The following is a 15,892-nucleotide window of genomic DNA, read 5'->3' on the forward strand; positions in this document are numbered from 1 at the left end:
AGATGAGAGCTTAGGCTTTTTGACTTTTCCTCTTTCCCAAAACATGCATTTTTCGTGGTATGAATTTTCCTCCTAATACTGTTTTAGCTATGTCCCATGCGTTTTGATATATTTTTTAAATTTCCCTTGAAACTTTCTTCTGATTCATGAGTCGTTAGAAGTACACTGTTCCGCTTTCCTATTTGCAGGAGGTTTTCCTGTTTTCTTTGTGATTAACGTCTAATTTGATTCCGTTGTGACTGGAGAACACACTATGTATGATTTAAATTATTTAAATTTGCTAAGACTTCCTTTATGGCCGAAGATATGGCCTATCTTGATATATATTTCATGGAGACTTAAAAAGAATGTGCATTCTCTGCTGAGGAGTCCTGTTGGCTGCTGGTGCTGAGTTCTATATCCGTGCTAATTTTCTATTTGGCTGTTCTATCAATTGTTAGGAGAGAAGTGTTGAGATCTCCAGCTGTAATTGTGGATTTGTTTACTATTTTTGGTTCTATCAGTTCACTTTCCATATTTCACAGCTTTCTAATTTTTCATTTGTTTCAGGATCGTTTGTAATTGCTATTCAAGCATTTTTAACATGGCTGCTTTAAAATTTTTCTCAGCTAATTCTAACATCTCTGTCACCTTGGTGTTGCATATATTGTCTTCTTTAATTCATTTTTTAGAATTTTTTTTTTAAGTAGAGATGCCCAGGCTGGTCCGGAACTCCTGTTCTAAAATGATCTTGCCTCAGCCTCCCGAAGCTCAGGGATCACAGGGCATGAGCCATCATACCCAGCCTGTGTTAAGTCATTTTAAAATCTGCCTCGTTCTTTGTGTGATGAGTGGTCATCTAAGGAAACCTGGACGTGTTCTTGTTACTTAATCCTTCTCTGCTTACTGGCTTTCTCTGACCCCACTTGAGCAGCAAAAGGGAGAGGCTTCTCCTTGTCACCATCATGTAGGCCTAGAAGTCTGGGTTTCCCACTGGGAACCTTCGGGTGGGCTCCTGAGGACTGTTGGGTGGGTGCGTAGGAGTCCTGGCTCTCCACTTGGTCTCCACTGACACCGCAGTTGGGGGTGGCCTTGTCATGGCGTGGTGGTCACAGTCCTGACTTTCCACGAGGCTGTGTCTGACACCACTCAGGTGGGGGAAGAGAGGGCGACAAGTGACCACCAGAAGGGGGTGGGATTCTGGGCTCCCCCCATTGTCTGGCACCTGATTTTTACGGAGCACCTAGTTCCATGTTCTCATAGCACGCTGCGGGGAAACTGCCCTCCACCAAGGTCTCCGGCCCTCCTCCCCACACGTATGTGTCCAGAAGAAGGTCATTCTGATAACGTGCATACAGTTCAGCACATGCACCTGCTTCTGGAAATTCAGAGGCTACATTAGGAAGACTAAATTCAAAGATGTTTAGAAGGAATCCACACTGTGTTCATTTCAGGAGCATCTACATACTTCACAGACAGCAACTGCTGCATACAGGTGTGGTCTGACCCCTGGCACTCTGGGGTCCCAGGGCCACAGGCTGTGAACAATTAGACTGTGGTCTACTACCAGATTCTGTGTTTTTATTGCCCTAAAATTCCAAAGTCAAATTGGGTAAGATGTTAAAGAAAATGTGTAGGATGAGTCCATTGAGAAACTGTGGCCGGGCACAGTGGCTCACGCCTGTAATCCTAGCACTTTGGTAGGCCGACGTGGGAGGATCACTTGATCTCAGGAGTTCTAAACCAATCTGGGAAACATAGGGAGACCACATCTCTCCAAAAAAAAAAATTAAATAAATAAAAGTTAGAAATGAAAAAATTATAGAAATGCAGGCTAAAATGATGTCATTCCATTTGAATTTTAGGGTGATTATTTTGCAAACTCTAAATTATCTTGAAAAACTAAAGCAGCATAATGCCTAGAGGGCTTTTCTTTCTTCTAAGAAATGACTTTGGTTACACAGGTTCCTGAGAGGAACGGCCTCGAGGTGACAGTGTGGGAAACCCCGCGTGTCATTCTGGACGCACAAGCCTCCTCATTTCAGTTGACCTCGATTCATATTTGTCAAAACACCCCTGTGCACGTTCTGTTCACCCCCTGCATTCCCGTCAACCCCCTGTAGAGGTGCTTGTTGCAGCCAGCGGGCAGCCATGGCATTCACCGCCCAAGACCCCTGTCTGCAACAGCAAAGCCTCTGGGCCGGGATTCTGCAGGGCACCACAAAGCAGACCGCCTGCCCGTGCTCCACATCCTGTGCTCCGCCCCCAGGGCGAGGGGCTCAGGCAGAATCTCTGGGCAGAAGTGGGCAGTGATGACTTCACGGCCCCTGCCCTCACCCTGTGACCCCGCTGCGCTGCCCAGGCCCCCGGTGACCCCGATGCGCTGCCCAGGCTGAGCACCCCCTACCTGGACCCCTGCCTTACTTCCTCCCACCAGGATTGTTAAAAACGCAGTCTGCCCACCCCCACCCTCACCCAGGGCTCACTGGAGCTGAATCTGCATTCAACAGATGCTCAGGGCACCTGGGAACTTCATTTCGGGGACCTCTAGATTTAGGGGTTTATGTTTATGAATTCCTCCATAGACAAAAAAATATCCTAAAGGGCCCTCGGTGCCCCACCCCTCCGGGTATCTAAGAGGACATTGCTGCTCTGGGTGAATGTGGGAGGCAGAGGAGCCCCCAGGACCCCTGCATTTCCTGCCAACTCAGCTCCAGCTGCCAGGCTCACCCTTCCATTGAGTGACCCAGAAGCGGGGCGGCCACAGCTGGGGGCCCACGAAGCCGGTGGCCCCTCACTCTCCGGCCTCACACCGTCCCAGGCCAGGGGGGCGGCCCCAGCTGGCTCAACCCAAGGTCAAGGACACAGTGGGTCCAGGCCAGCCCTGCTCCAACCTTGATCTCTGCTCTGATAGCGGCTAGGGTGTCTTGATTTCCCTCCTGAAGGAGAGGAGGGGAGGGGCAGGGCCTGTGCGTGCTCCCCACTGGGAAGGCACCCGAGCTGCTATCAGAGCAGGCACAGCCACAGCCAAGGGCATCCCAAGAGCAATGGGGTGTGGAACGCAGTCCTGGTGACCCCTGGTGTTTGGGGAGGCGATGGCCAGCACTGATAACTCCGCTCCGGAGCTCTCCCTGGGATCTGTTGCCCGTGATGCCTTTGACCTCTAGCAGAGGAAACTATAAAGCCCAGAAGAGGGCGTCTGGCCTCAGTCTGGACGTAGGGGGTGCAGGGAGCAGGTGGGAGGCTCCCAGGCCAGGGACGATGGCGGCGCTGCAGGAGAAGAAGTCGTGCAGCCAGCGCATGGAGGAGTTCCAGCGCTACTGCTGGAACCCGGACACGGGACAGATGCTGGGCCGCACCCTGTCCCGGTGGGGTACGTGCTGGGGCGGCAGCGGGCTGGGTGCATGGAGGGGCTGCTCTGAGAACGCAGCCTCTGGGTGAGCTCAGGAGGAGGGGAACAGAGGGTCCCTGACAGTGAGACCCAGACGCTCCTGCCAGACAGCGTGGACGGGCTTCGGGCAGGGCCTCACTTGCCTCCCCGGGAAAGCGAGGGTCCCCAGAGTGTGCCAAAGGCCAAGTTGACCTGGCACCTGACTGCAGAACAGTGCCCGTGGAGGGTGTCCACAGACTGGCCCCAAATTTCAGCCGTATGTCTGAGAACAGCATTTTAAAAGTATATTTCTAAACGGAATCATTTTTAAAAGAACGTAAAAGGTGGCAATGGCAACTCCTCAGTCACACAGATTCACTCAGTGACCTGAATCAGGGGCTTTCCCAAGATGCGGCGGCAGGCCCCCTTTCCGGGACACCGCTGGTGTCCAGACGCGGAGGGGAGGTGGGACCCGGCCTGGCTCAGCCTGTAGCACCTGCGCCTTGTGAGGTCCGCCCTGCAGGCTCCTGTCCCTGTGACTGCGCAGAGGCATGGGGCGGGCGGCCTGGCCCTCTTGGGAGGAAAGCAGATACCTGGGCCTGGAAGGCCACACGTGCTTTGGAAGCATCCACGCCTTCATCAGGGCTGCCAAACCCATTCCGGGAAACGACCTCACCCCTCACAGGAGAGTCTGGGGGAAGCACCTGCACGTCCCCACCTCCCCAAGGACCCCGAGCCTCAGGACGTGGCTGCGCTGGCCGGCCAGGCACCACCCCCGGCTCCCAGGAAAGGTTGGGCCCTCCTTTGTCCCCATGGTGCCCAGCTCTGGGGGTCCCGGCGCTGAGGTGTGAATGCAGAGCTCCAGGCCCGCCCCACCTGCCTGTGCAGCTGAGATGTGCCGGGAACACAGATGACACGTTGCCAAGCCTCCCACACACACCGCAGCACTGGTGAAGGCCGCAGCCCGCCCTGGAGGCCCCTCAGTCTCAAAGGGCACCAGAGCCAGCTGGAGCCATGGCACATTTAAAGTCAAACAAATACCCCGTTCCTGGAGAGGATGGGACCAGGAGCGGAGGGGCCTCCTGGGCCAGGGGCAGGGCTGGGGGCTGTCGGCCACGCCCCTGGAAGCCCCATCTTTCCGGCCTGTCTAGATGCTGAGATTCCCCCGTGCCGCCTCCTGGCTGCAGGGCCACAGAGAACCTTCCGGAAGGGTCTTACTGCCCAGCTGGTGGACGTGGCCTCCATTTGGGGATGAGAGTCTTAGGCCCCCAGGAAAACATAATTCAAGGAAAATGACAAAAGCAAAAGGAAGAGGACACACGATTCTTACAGAAGTGGGGGATGTGGTAGAGGCAGAGTGAGCCGGCGGGAATGAGGCTCCCACTCACCTCCCAACCCCTGCCCTGAACACCGTGGTGCAAGCGGGGGCCCGGGAAGTGCAGGGCGCACAGCCCACCCAAGCCTGGGCCCAGCGTGGCTAACCTCCGGCTCCTACCTGGGAGGCAGGGACGAGCCGCCTGGTGGGTCTGAGACTCACCGTGGAGTGGGTCAGCGGCCGCCGGGGAGACGCGCACTGCCCACGTCTCCGCCGTGCACCATGGGCCCCAAGGCAGACCCACAGAACCCGCAGTTGGGGGACGGAGACCCCTTCCTTCACAAGCATAGGTCCCTGGGGGCAGGTGGCCACGTCAGATAGAAGCCACGTCAGGAGTGACCTGGGGACACTGAGGCACACACCTGCAGGGCCAGTGCCAGGGAGGTGCCAGGTGTGATCCAGCAAGAGATCAGATCCTCCACTACCACCACAGCTGGCCCCGTGTTGCTGAGCCGGAAACCCAAAACCGGAACCTGAAGCCAGGTTGTTGGTGGCCACACGCCCACGCCACACAAGAAAGCCGTCACCAGGGACGGCCGCGGGGAACGGAGGGACTCGCAGTGGCTGCTGGGTGAGCAGGAGCCAGGCCTGAGCCGAGTGCTGGGCCTTGGCTCAGGGAGAAGGGACCCGGCCCGGAGACCTGCACCGTCCCAACTCACAGGAGAGGCCCGGCCAGAAGGCGACACCCCGCCCACAGGCCGCAGCCTCCCACCGCGGCTCGGGGCTCCGGCCTCTTGGTCCCGGGCTCCCTTGCTTCTCTCTGACGTGATCCTGCCCTTGGGTTGTGTTTCGGTCATTGGAGGATGGCTCACTGAGCAGAATCCACCCCACATCGCCAGAGAGGAGCAGGAGGCCCAGCTCATCACACTTTCCGGAAAGAGAAAAGCTGCAGCCAACACAAAGCCATCTTCTTCCCAGTGGTGTCTCCCTGAAAACGCCCTAAAACACCTGCTGTGACCCACACAAGCTAATTTCCAGAGACAGAGACCGCACCCAGGCAGCCGCCCGTGTCCAGGAGCTGGCGGCGGCTTCGCTTGTTCTGACTTTGAGGGAGAAGCTCACACAGGAGAGTCTCAGAAGCAGAGGAGAAGAAGCCGCAGCCTGAGCGGCCGGCGCCCACGGACACCCCTGCTGCTGAGCGGAGCCACCTCCCAGGGCCTCCCTGCCTCCCTTTCTCCTCCCGATGTCCTTGTGGAAGCAGGGCCGGCCGTGCACTTCGAAGCTACACTACCGGTCACCACGGGCAGGACGGCACCTCTCTGCCTCAGTTTCCCTTCCTGTGATGGGGGGAACCATAACTGTCCCCTCAGAGGGTCCTCAGTTCCTGCTGGAGCTGGGGTGGGGGCACATCCTGGCAGCCGGGTGCAAAGGCCTTGGGTCCCAGGATTCTGCGTGTGCGGACATCCAGACAGGCAAAGCCAGAGGCAGAACGCAGCGGGTGGTGCAGGCCTGGGAGGGGAGCACAGTGACTTCGTGGGGGCGGGGTTTCTGTTTGGGGGGATGAGAATGTTCTGGAACTAGGTAGGGGAGATGGTCGCGCCTCGTCACGGATGTGCTGAAGGCCACTGAATTGTGCTCGTTAAAACGGCTGACGTGAATTTTGCACCCGCCTTGTGTCACAGTGTGGATCAGCCTGTACTACGTGGCCTTCTACGTGGTGATGACCGGGCTCTTCGCGCTGTGCCTCTACGTGCTGATGCAGACGGTCGACCCGTACACGCCGGACTACCAAGACCAGCTGCGGTCACCAGGTAAGCTCGGGGGATGCCACGTTCCGGAGACCCAGATGCCCCCACGCCATGTCAGGCCGGGCTGCCCCCTCCGGGGCTCTGAAGATGCTCAGGGGGACCTGTGTCCCCCCAGAAATGAAGCCCAGAGAAGCCAGCCCGGCAGCCCCAGGGTGGACCACATCCCCCAACAGGTGCCCCCAAGGGTGGCCTCCCGGACCCCGAACTGGCTTTAAGAGCAGCCCCAGGGCACGAGCAGCCCCTCAGCTTCTTTCCATGAGAAAAATGACCCCAAATTACATCCGACTTTGGCTTTAGTTTTAATTATGAAACAGAGGGTTTGGTTATAGAGACAAAGCTTCCCATCCACTTCCTGTGTTGTGTACGCACATGGAACGTTTCTGCAAGGACGCACGGGAAAGGAGCCCGCCCGGAGACCAGCAGGACAGAGAGCTGCCGGTCAGCTCCAAGTCAGCAGGGCCCGGGGACAGAGGAACGGGCGGCCGCAGGGCAGACAGGCCGGCCCGGGTGCAGAGCGGGCGCAGAGCCGCCTCTTCCCTTAGGCCCTGCTGAAGGTTTTCATTTTAAACCGTGTCTAGATGTTACTCTAACAACATCCATAAAACAACTGCACCCAGCCTCAAACGTAAAGCCAGCTGCATCCACAGGGGGCCTGCTAAGCAAACTGCAGGCTTCACACAATGAAACCTCGTTTATGGAAAGAACAAGGTAAGTTGACACGAAATGACAGAAAAAAAAAAAAAAAGAGGCTCCCAGGCAACTGGGAAACGGACAGGCGAGTGGCGTGTGGGAGGCGGGGGGTCCTGGGGACCTGCTGCAAACGCGCTTCTGCACCCGTGTTTCCGCAGAAACAGCAAGGTGTTCAAGGACGTGCACTTGACGGTTCAGTGCGCCCTGGTGTTCAGTCTGACAACTAACGTCGTGAGACCGCTTGTGTTCTTAACCAAAACCACTGAAGATTTTTTTAGCGCGCGTTCAAATACAATCTTTCGTAGAAAGCCAGTTGCAGCCTCCCAATTAGCCGTCACCTGTCACAGAGCAGGCACCCGGTGGGGAGGCCCGGCCGCTCCCCGATGGCAGCCGGCAGGGTTCCACACCCCAGGCGGAGCCTGGCAGCGCCCAACAGGGCACCTGGGCCACCTGCTGACCGTGCTGCCCTGGGGGTCCTGCTTTCCTGTGCTGCACACAAGCTGACTCCGCTGAGGCTCCCGGGCCGCCGGAAAGACCCGGGCCCCAGCCCTGGGCCACAGCCTCCGGCGTGTCCTCAGCCACTTCAGAGCCGACGGCTTGGATGTGCTGAGTGCTCGGAGCCACTAAACCCGGAGTTCTCTCTCCCCAGGGGTAACCTTAAGGCCAGATGTTTACGGGGACAAAGGCCTGGAAATTGTCTACAACGTCTCCGATAACAGAAGCTGGGCAGACCTCACACGCACTCTCCGCACCTTCCTAGCAGGTAAGGTGTGAAACGGCTCCACAGCTTCGGCTTTATTCGGTAAGAAACTCACACTCGGGGCTCGAGGCCTTCCCTGGGGGCGGCCGGGCGTCAGGGCAGCGCAGGGCAGGGCTGGCAGGTGCGTCCGTGCCGCAGGCTACTCTCCAGCAGCCCAGGAGGACAGCATCAACTGCGCCTCCGGCCAGTACTTCTTCCAGGAGCGCTTCCTGGCTCCGAACCACACCAAGTTCTCCTGCAAGTTCCCGGCAGCCATGCTGCAGAACTGCTCGGGCCTGGCAGACCCCGACTTCGGCTTTGAAGAAGGAAAGCCGTGTTTTATCATCAAAATGAACAGGGTGAGTGCGGAGGTCTCCGTGCGCGCCTCGGACAGTGCGGTCAGGGTCTCTCACACGCACACGGGGAGCACTCGTGGCCCGTCCGGGGCTGGCCCGAGCGGGGACGAGGACTCCGGCCTCACCATCCTGTACCTTGCTTCGGCACACAGCCATCCTGTTTGGCTCTTAGATACAAATGTAAAACCACTCGTCAGACACCAGCACATAGCCAGCCCTCTGGAACATGTGGAACCGCTCAAATGGGGGTCTCTACGAGGCCAGGGCCCTTCAGAGTGGCCAGAGACGCCCCGGGTAAAGGGGCCTCAGGTTCTAGAGCCAGGGCTGGGAGGGGTTTGGCACCTTCTAAAGCAGTCTTCCAACATGGAACCAGGGGACCCTTGGGGTGTGGGGAGGCGACCCCTGGCCGGGGGCTTAGGGCCACCACTCCATGGACCAACCAGCAGCTCTGTGCTGGGCCTCTGGCCAGCTGCGCTGTTCCTTTTCCATTGAAGAGGCTGTACACTTGTGCCCACCACACCTCACAGGCCCCTTTGTCAGCTGGGGTCTCAGCACGGACGGCATGGAGGGGCTGTGACGGGGTCTCAGCAGGGTGTGGCAGCCACTGTGCCCGTCTCATGGCAGCTGCCCCCCTCGGAGCAAGGGAAGGGACGGCTGGAGCTGGAGAAGCCCAGGGATGGGGTGTGGGGAAGGCAGCTGGAGACCGGAGTGGCTCAGAGAGAGGTTTCCAGAAGAGCTGTGCAGAGCAGGAGGTAGACCCAGTCCTGCAGTGAGGCAGGCCCGGCCTGGACACAGTGGGAGGGCTAAGACCGCCCCCCAGATCGGCCACCTGCCAGCCGCCTCCTGCAGCCTGGGCCAAGCAGCCTGGCGATGGGCGAGGGGGAGGGCTGTGGCTCCGAATGGTGAGTTAGTGACACCCATGGAGATTCCTCCAAGGGAAGCCACAAACCAGACAAGGGCCCCTCTCAGTCCCAGCCAGAAAGCCCAGGCTGGGGCCGGCCAGGTCCCAGCTCTGCAGGCGGGCGCCGCTGCACCTCACGTGGGAAGGGGGGCACACGCACGCTTTTCCCTTCTAGATTGTCAAGTTCCTCCCCAGCAATGGCTCGGCCCCCAGAGTGGACTGCGCCTTCCTGGTGAGTACAGCTGCTCGGCAGGCGGGGGTACCCCAGGAAAGGAGCTTGTCAGGGTCACGCTGGTCCACACTGGGCTCAGCCCGCCTGGTTCTCTCCAGGAGTGTCGGCTGCTGGCCCAGTAAACCAGGCATAAACGTCACCACAGTGAGTTCCACCGTGGGGGGTAAAACCCAGCAAGGACAACGGTGCTTTTTAATTCGTGTTTTGCTTCCAAAAGCATCTGGGCGGCACATCAACAGCACGTTTCAGAATGCTGCCGTGTACTTCTCCCAGTTCCGTTCTTTTTATTTGCTTTACAAAAACATGCCATCCTGCCAGCAGCTACAGCTGTCTAACTGTGTTTAGTACTCAGACTGCTAAGAATTGGCACTGATCTCAGGCTAATTCCAGGCATTTTTCAAAACTGCTTTTTAAGTCAACATTTTTTAAAACTAAATGTTTTGAATTAAGTGTTTTCTAAGGTTTGCTTCCACCATTACGCCCAAAGGCGAAGGTTTCACAGCATGGTTCCATCACTGTGGGGAGCCTTCCCACTCGGGCTTCCGTGGGAGCCTCACTTCCCTCGAAGCCTCGAGGGGGGGGTCTGCTGGTCCCACTCACGCTGACTCGCAAGCCAGTGGGGCAAACCGGCACTTGCCACTTCACGGAGGCCATTCTCGAGTGTAGACAATCAAGCGAATTCCCAGCTTCACCCACCAGGTCATCCTTCCAAGACTTCGAGTTGCTAGAAGCACAAGTTGGCGGGGTCACCGGGCATTCTGTGTGCTATCAAATTACATCCTTGCTGAGATCTCAGCACTGATTATCAAGATTGCATCGGATTGACGCTCATTATGCAGTAAAGTGTTTAAGCACTTACACGGCACACGCGTGCACACACGCACACACGCAGGCACACAGACACGGGCACACGCCAGCTCCCGCTGACTCAGGCACTGGCCTCTCCTCCCCAGGACCAGCCCCACGAGCTCGGCCAGCCGCTGCAGGTCGCGTACTACCCCCCCAACGGCACCTTCAGTCTGCACTACTTCCCTTACTACGGGAAGAAGGCCCAGGTAGGCTCCTTCCTCCCACGCTCCCCTCGCCACACTTAGCTAAAGGAAAGCACCTTCGTGTACAAAAATGAAACAAAGGCGTGACCCAGCCAGTCCTGACCGTTGAACTGGCTGCATGTTTCCCAAGCCCTGGTTCTTGTATCTACCTGGAAACATTCCTCACAAGCAAATGAAAATAACAACTTGAACTCTTCTACTTTTTTTTTTTTTTTTTTTTTGAGACAGGGTCTTGCTCTGTCACCCAGGGTGGAGTGCAGCGGTGCAATCTCAGCTCACTACAGCCTCAACCACCTGGGGTCAAGCAATCCTCCCACCTCAGCCTCCTAAGAAGCTGGGACCACAGGCACTCAGCACCATGCCCAGCTAATTTTTGTATTTTTTGTAGAGAAAGGGTCTCAGTATGTTCCCCAGGCTGGTCTCAAACTCCTGGGCTCAAGCAATCCGCCTGCCTCAGCCTCCCAAAGTGCTGGGATTACAGGCTGAGCCACTGCACCCAGACTAATTTTTCTACCTCCCAATCCTTTTAAACAACTGCATATCCGCTTCAAAGCTTTTCCTCCACGCCAAATGCTTTTCCTGTTTTATTTTTATGTTAATCATCATAATAGTTTGAAGCTGAACTTACCCTTGGTGTTGCCTGTGCCCTCCAGACCGTTCCTCCCCATTTTCAAGCAGGGACGTGTTATCTCAGCAAATTCCAGGGCATGACCAGTCTCACCCAAAAGAGCTGCCTCTCTGTGCCAGCCTGACTGTTGACACTTCCCTTGCTTGGTTTTCTCTCCTTAACGTCAGAGGTTTCTGAAACCCTTCTCCTTTCCACACTCCCACTTCAGCCCCACTACAGCAACCCTCTGGTGGCAGCAAAGCTCCTCAACGTCCCCAGGAACGCTCAGGTTGCCATTGTGTGCAAGGTCCTGGCAGAGCACGTGACCTTCGACAACCCCCATGACCCGTATGAAGGGAAAGTGGAGTTCAAACTCAAGATCGAGAAATGAACAGTGTGCGCAGGGCACATGGGTCCTGGGCACAGCCTGCGGGGTCGCTCACGGATGCCCTCCCTGCCGAATCACCCCAAAAACGGTTGAGAGCAGCAACGGTGCGTCAGTGTGGGAACTCCAGAGAAGCGCCTGCCCGCGAGGATCCGTTCTTCCTTACTGAATTCTTACCGTTTTTAGATGGAATTTGCCGCTATAAGAATGTCCAGCTAACACGGGAACGCCAAGGCAGCAACTTTCTAATTAACCAGATCATAAATCAATTTGCCTTTTCCTACGTAGATGTCACTTTCTTACTATAATTTATTTTTCTATACTTCAATATGAACTGCCCCCACATTAATATAAAAACTATTGATACACTGATATGAAACACGGCTTTCACTAATGACATTCTGAGTTCTTGCTTTTAAAATTGCAATTCCTAAGTTGTAAAATAAAACATATTAAAGTTACTGTATGTAAAAAAAAAATCATGTGTTTCCCGATATGGGAGAAAAATTAACTAAAAAACAAATCCTTCCTTAAAAATCTCCTTCTGAAAGTCTCAGTTCTAAGTCGGGGAAATGACAAAAACCGTGTTGGGGTGGGGCTGTCACCTAAGGACGCTTGCAGCTCCAGGAGGCAAACGGAGGGAGTGAGGCGCCGTCAGCCTGATGGAGTTTAAAGCCCAGCTAGTTACAAACACTTCTCATTCACCAAGGACAAGTCTCTCCTCCAAATATAAATATAAATGTTAAGTTAGCAACTCTAATCCTCTTAAAACACTGAAATGAGAACGCTCTCCCAAACAAGCAAACGTGCCCTTGCTGAGGGCCACAGACTTCTCACCCAGACGGCAGTGTGAGGGCCGGGTCCCAATTTCATCACCAAAGGCCACGGGCTTCCCACCCAGACGGCCATGTGAGGCTTGGGTCCCAATTTTGCGCACACAGCAGTGTGGCTGTTAGTGCCCAAAAGGCCCAAGCACAAGCGACTAGCACATCGAAATCCAACACCCCAACAGACACAGAAGGTTCATGAAAAACGGCCTCTGAGGAAAGATTAAAAACCTCATAGATGTCAGGTTAACTAAATCAATGTGCTGATGGAAGATGCTGCACCAAACATCCTCCGCTGCCTGCTCCATCAACAAAAAGCTGTCCGCAAACATCTGGGTGCAGACGTGACTTTAAGTCACGGACACGTGGCCACACACACGGTGTGTGCTTTCTGAACAGAGGGCAGCTTGTGTGCAGGTGACGCCACTGGCTGGCGGAGCACGGCTGCCACCGGACGTCTGAGATGGGGCGGTGGCCGGGCGTCGCGACAGCAGCCCAGAAGACACGGTGCACTTCGTCTCACTCCCCGGTGCTTGCGGGAGGGGCAGGAGCCTGTGGAATCAGGTCCTGAGCCCAGGCCCGCCCGTCACGCTGGGCAGTGAAGATTCACAGAAGGAGGAGATCTGGGGCTATGCGCCAGAGCCTGAGGCCCGAGTCGTACTTTGCCTTTAGAAGTCAGTGCTGAGTTCGTTCAGGAGCCCGGGAAGCAGCAGTGCTTGACTCGCCCGAGGGCGGCTTGTGCCAGCCAGGTGGGCTGCGAGCCCAGGGTCCTCGAGGGCAGCGGCCCCACTCACCAGGGACACGGGGGTAAGCTGATCTCGGAGGCGGCCGTGCTCCCCACCGGGAGTAAAACAGTACTGCCAGGCACAGAAGTGAAGTGGGCAGGGACACCAGAGCATTCCAACGAACGCAGCCCTCGACTGTGTATTAAGAACAGGCAGGCTGATGTGTGGGAGACCCGGGTCACCTCAGAAAGGTCATGCCATGCTGAAGGTCAGAGGTCAGAGTGAGGCTACCTCAAAGTGACGGTGGAGCCAGGAGGGTTCATCCCACCAGACCCTCAAAAGTCAACCCAGCCGGAACCCAACACGCCTGCCGCATTCTCACGGCCACCCAGAGCCCCCATCTCCGGGCCCCCACAGAACCCTGGCCTCTCCTCCCTCCCCAGGCTCTCCATGGACACTGGGCCCCGTTCTTTCTTTAGGAGCAGGGTCTCTCTACGCTGCCCAGGCTGGCCTCGAACTGGACTCCAGCAATCCTGCCCCCATGCCTGGTCAGAGCCCCTTCCTCATGACGCCAGGGGCTGCTCCCACCCTTACTCCTTCTGAATGAGCAGCCCCGAGTTTGAACCCCTTCCAAGGCTAGGAAGGAACGCAGGCACAGGAAGCTCGCCACGGAAGCCACCACGCACATGCAGGTGCCGGCTGCACACGCGCCCACACGAAGCACTCTGAGGCACGGCTGCCCGCTGTGTTATGTAAGTTCCACAACCCTCAAGATGCTTATGGTAATTCCAGATTAGGAAAAAAGGACCCTTTTCCACCTCCTCCTGCAAAAGTGACGCTTCTAAAACTAGTCTTGTGTTGGAACTTTCAGTGATTTATTTAGCCAACTCAAAGCACTTCATTCTCCTTCGTACTTTGCACGCCTTTCCAATCTCTCATTGTGGTAAAATATACATAAAATTTACCACCTTAACCATTTTTAAGTGCGTGGTTCGGTGGCTTTGGGCATGTTCACAGGGTGCTGCAGGCGCCACCGCTGTCCACTTGCGGACCACGGAATCCTTCCAAAGGGAAGGCCCCTCCCCATTCAACGTTCACTCCCCACCCCTCTCCCTCAGCTCCTGGCAACCACTCAACTTCCTGTCTCCATACGACTCTAAGTACCTCACATAAGGAAGTATTTGTCTTTTCATTTCTGGCATATTTCACTTAGTATAAAGTCCTCAAGGGGCATCCGTGTTGTAGTGTGACAGGATTTCCTTTCAAAGAGTAAGATTCTGCTGTCCGTACACACCACACTTTGCTTGCCCACTCATCCACGACGGACACTTGAGGTGCCTCCCGTGTGGCCGTCCTGCGTGGTGCATGCGGATGTGGGTGTACAAACGACTCTGGATAAACGCACTGAGCAGAATTGCCGTCCATGGGGCAATTCTACTCTTAATTCTGCGAAGAACAGCCATCGGTTTTCCATAGTGGCTGCGCCTCTTTACATCCCTCCAACAGCGTCCAGGGCTCTGATTTCTCCACACCCTCGTTAGTGCTTAGTTCCTATTTCACAGTGTAATCTACGTTGCCTTCGTGACAGTGACATCGAGCCCCTTTTCCTGTTCTTATAAGCCAGTCATAGATTTTTCTTTGGAGAAATGCCTATCAGGTTGTTTCGTCATTGAATTTTAAGAGTTCTCCATATATCCTGGATCTTAATCCCCTACCAGATACAGGGGCTGCTTCTCCCATTCTGTGGGCTGTCTTTCCACTCTGCTGACATTGTCTTCTGATACAAGAAAGGTTTAGATTTTCATACAGTTCACATTGTTGATTTTTGCCTGTGCCTTTGGTGTCACATCAAAAAAAATTACTGCCCAATCCAATGCCTTCCTGAAGCTTCTGCTGTTTTCTTCTTTTGTTTTTTGAGACAGAGTCTCACTCTGTCACCCACTGGGGTGCAGTGGTGAGATCTCGGCTCACTGCAACCTTCACTTCCTGGGTTCAAGCAATTCTCCTGCCTCAGCCTCCCGAGTTGCTGGGACCACAGGTGCATGCAATCTTGCTGGCTAGTTTTTTGTATGTTTGGTAGAGACAGGGTTTTGCCTTTTACAATACTAGCTTTACAATACTACCTTTTATAACTGCCCCCATATTTACCTTTACTAAGATCTTGATTTCTTCATTTGGCTTCAAGCATGTTGGACAGGCTGGTCTCAAACTCCTGACCTCAAGTGATCCACCCACCTTGGCCCTGCAAAGTGCTGGGACTACAGGAGTGAGCCACCGCACCCGGCCGCTCCACGTTTTCTTATAAGAGTTTGAGTCTTAAGCTTTATATTCTGAAAAGACTGCCCTTTCCCTGTTGCATGGTCTTGGCTCCCTTGTCAAAAATCACTCGACCAAATATGTGAGGATCTTTGGCTGGGCTCTCTATTCTATTCCTTTCGTCTGTAGGTCTTTCATGAGATATTTGTAGTTTTGAAACCAGAAGTATGAGTCCTCTAGCTTTGTTCTTCAAGATTGTAGGGGCTATTTGTGGTCACTTGAGATTCTGTATGAATTTCAGGATTTTATTTCTGAAAAACTAATCACTGGGACTTTGACAGGGACTGCATTTAATCTACAGATTAAGCTGGGTAGTGTTGACATCTCAACAATATTGTGTTCTGATACATAACCATTGGGTGCATTTCCATTTGTTCATTTATCTTAACTATGTCTTGTCATTTTCATCGTATAAGTCTTTCACCTCCTTGATCAAGTTAATTCCTAAGTATTTCATTATTTTGATGCTATTGTAAATGGAATTATTTTAATTTCCTTTTCAGATTTTCCTTGTTAGTGTACAGAAACACAAGTGATTTTCCTGTTTACTTTACATCCTGCAACCTTTGTTAGTTCTAATAGTTTTTTAG

General features: G+C 54.7%; 1 protein-coding gene across 1 annotated transcript; it reads left to right on the forward strand.

Annotated features, from left to right (window-relative positions):
* The first annotated feature begins 3,186 nt into the window (after positions 1 to 3,186).
* Positions 3,187 to 11,971, forward strand: ATP4B (ATPase H+/K+ transporting subunit beta). The gene is made up of 7 exons (XM_074387340.1): positions 3,187 to 3,352; positions 6,347 to 6,475; positions 7,812 to 7,925; positions 8,061 to 8,260; positions 9,334 to 9,390; positions 10,344 to 10,445; positions 11,279 to 11,971. The coding sequence occupies exons 1-7, from the start codon at positions 3,241 to 3,243 to the stop codon at positions 11,438 to 11,440; spliced, it is 876 nt and encodes a 291-aa protein (XP_074243441.1). The 5' UTR covers positions 3,187 to 3,240; the 3' UTR covers positions 11,441 to 11,971.
* Positions 11,972 to 15,892: the final 3,921 nt, after the last annotated feature.

The sequence above is a fragment of the Saimiri boliviensis genome, chromosome 16, assembly GCF_048565385.1.
Source record: "Saimiri boliviensis isolate mSaiBol1 chromosome 16, mSaiBol1.pri, whole genome shotgun sequence".
Classification (NCBI taxonomy): domain Eukaryota; kingdom Metazoa; phylum Chordata; class Mammalia; order Primates; family Cebidae; genus Saimiri; species Saimiri boliviensis.

Excerpts from the sequence above, each read along its gene's own strand:
- ATP4B (XM_074387340.1), top strand. The coding sequence starts at position 3,241 with ATGGCGGCGCTGCAGGAGAAGAAGTCGTGCAGCCAGCGCATGGAGGAG. Across the intron at positions 3,353-6,346 it reads CCGCACCCTGTCCCGGTGGG|TGTGGATCAGCCTGTACTAC; the intron begins GTACGTGCTGGG and ends CTTGTGTCACAG. Across the intron at positions 6,476-7,811 it reads AGACCAGCTGCGGTCACCAG|GGGTAACCTTAAGGCCAGAT; the intron begins GTAAGCTCGGGG and ends CTCTCTCCCCAG.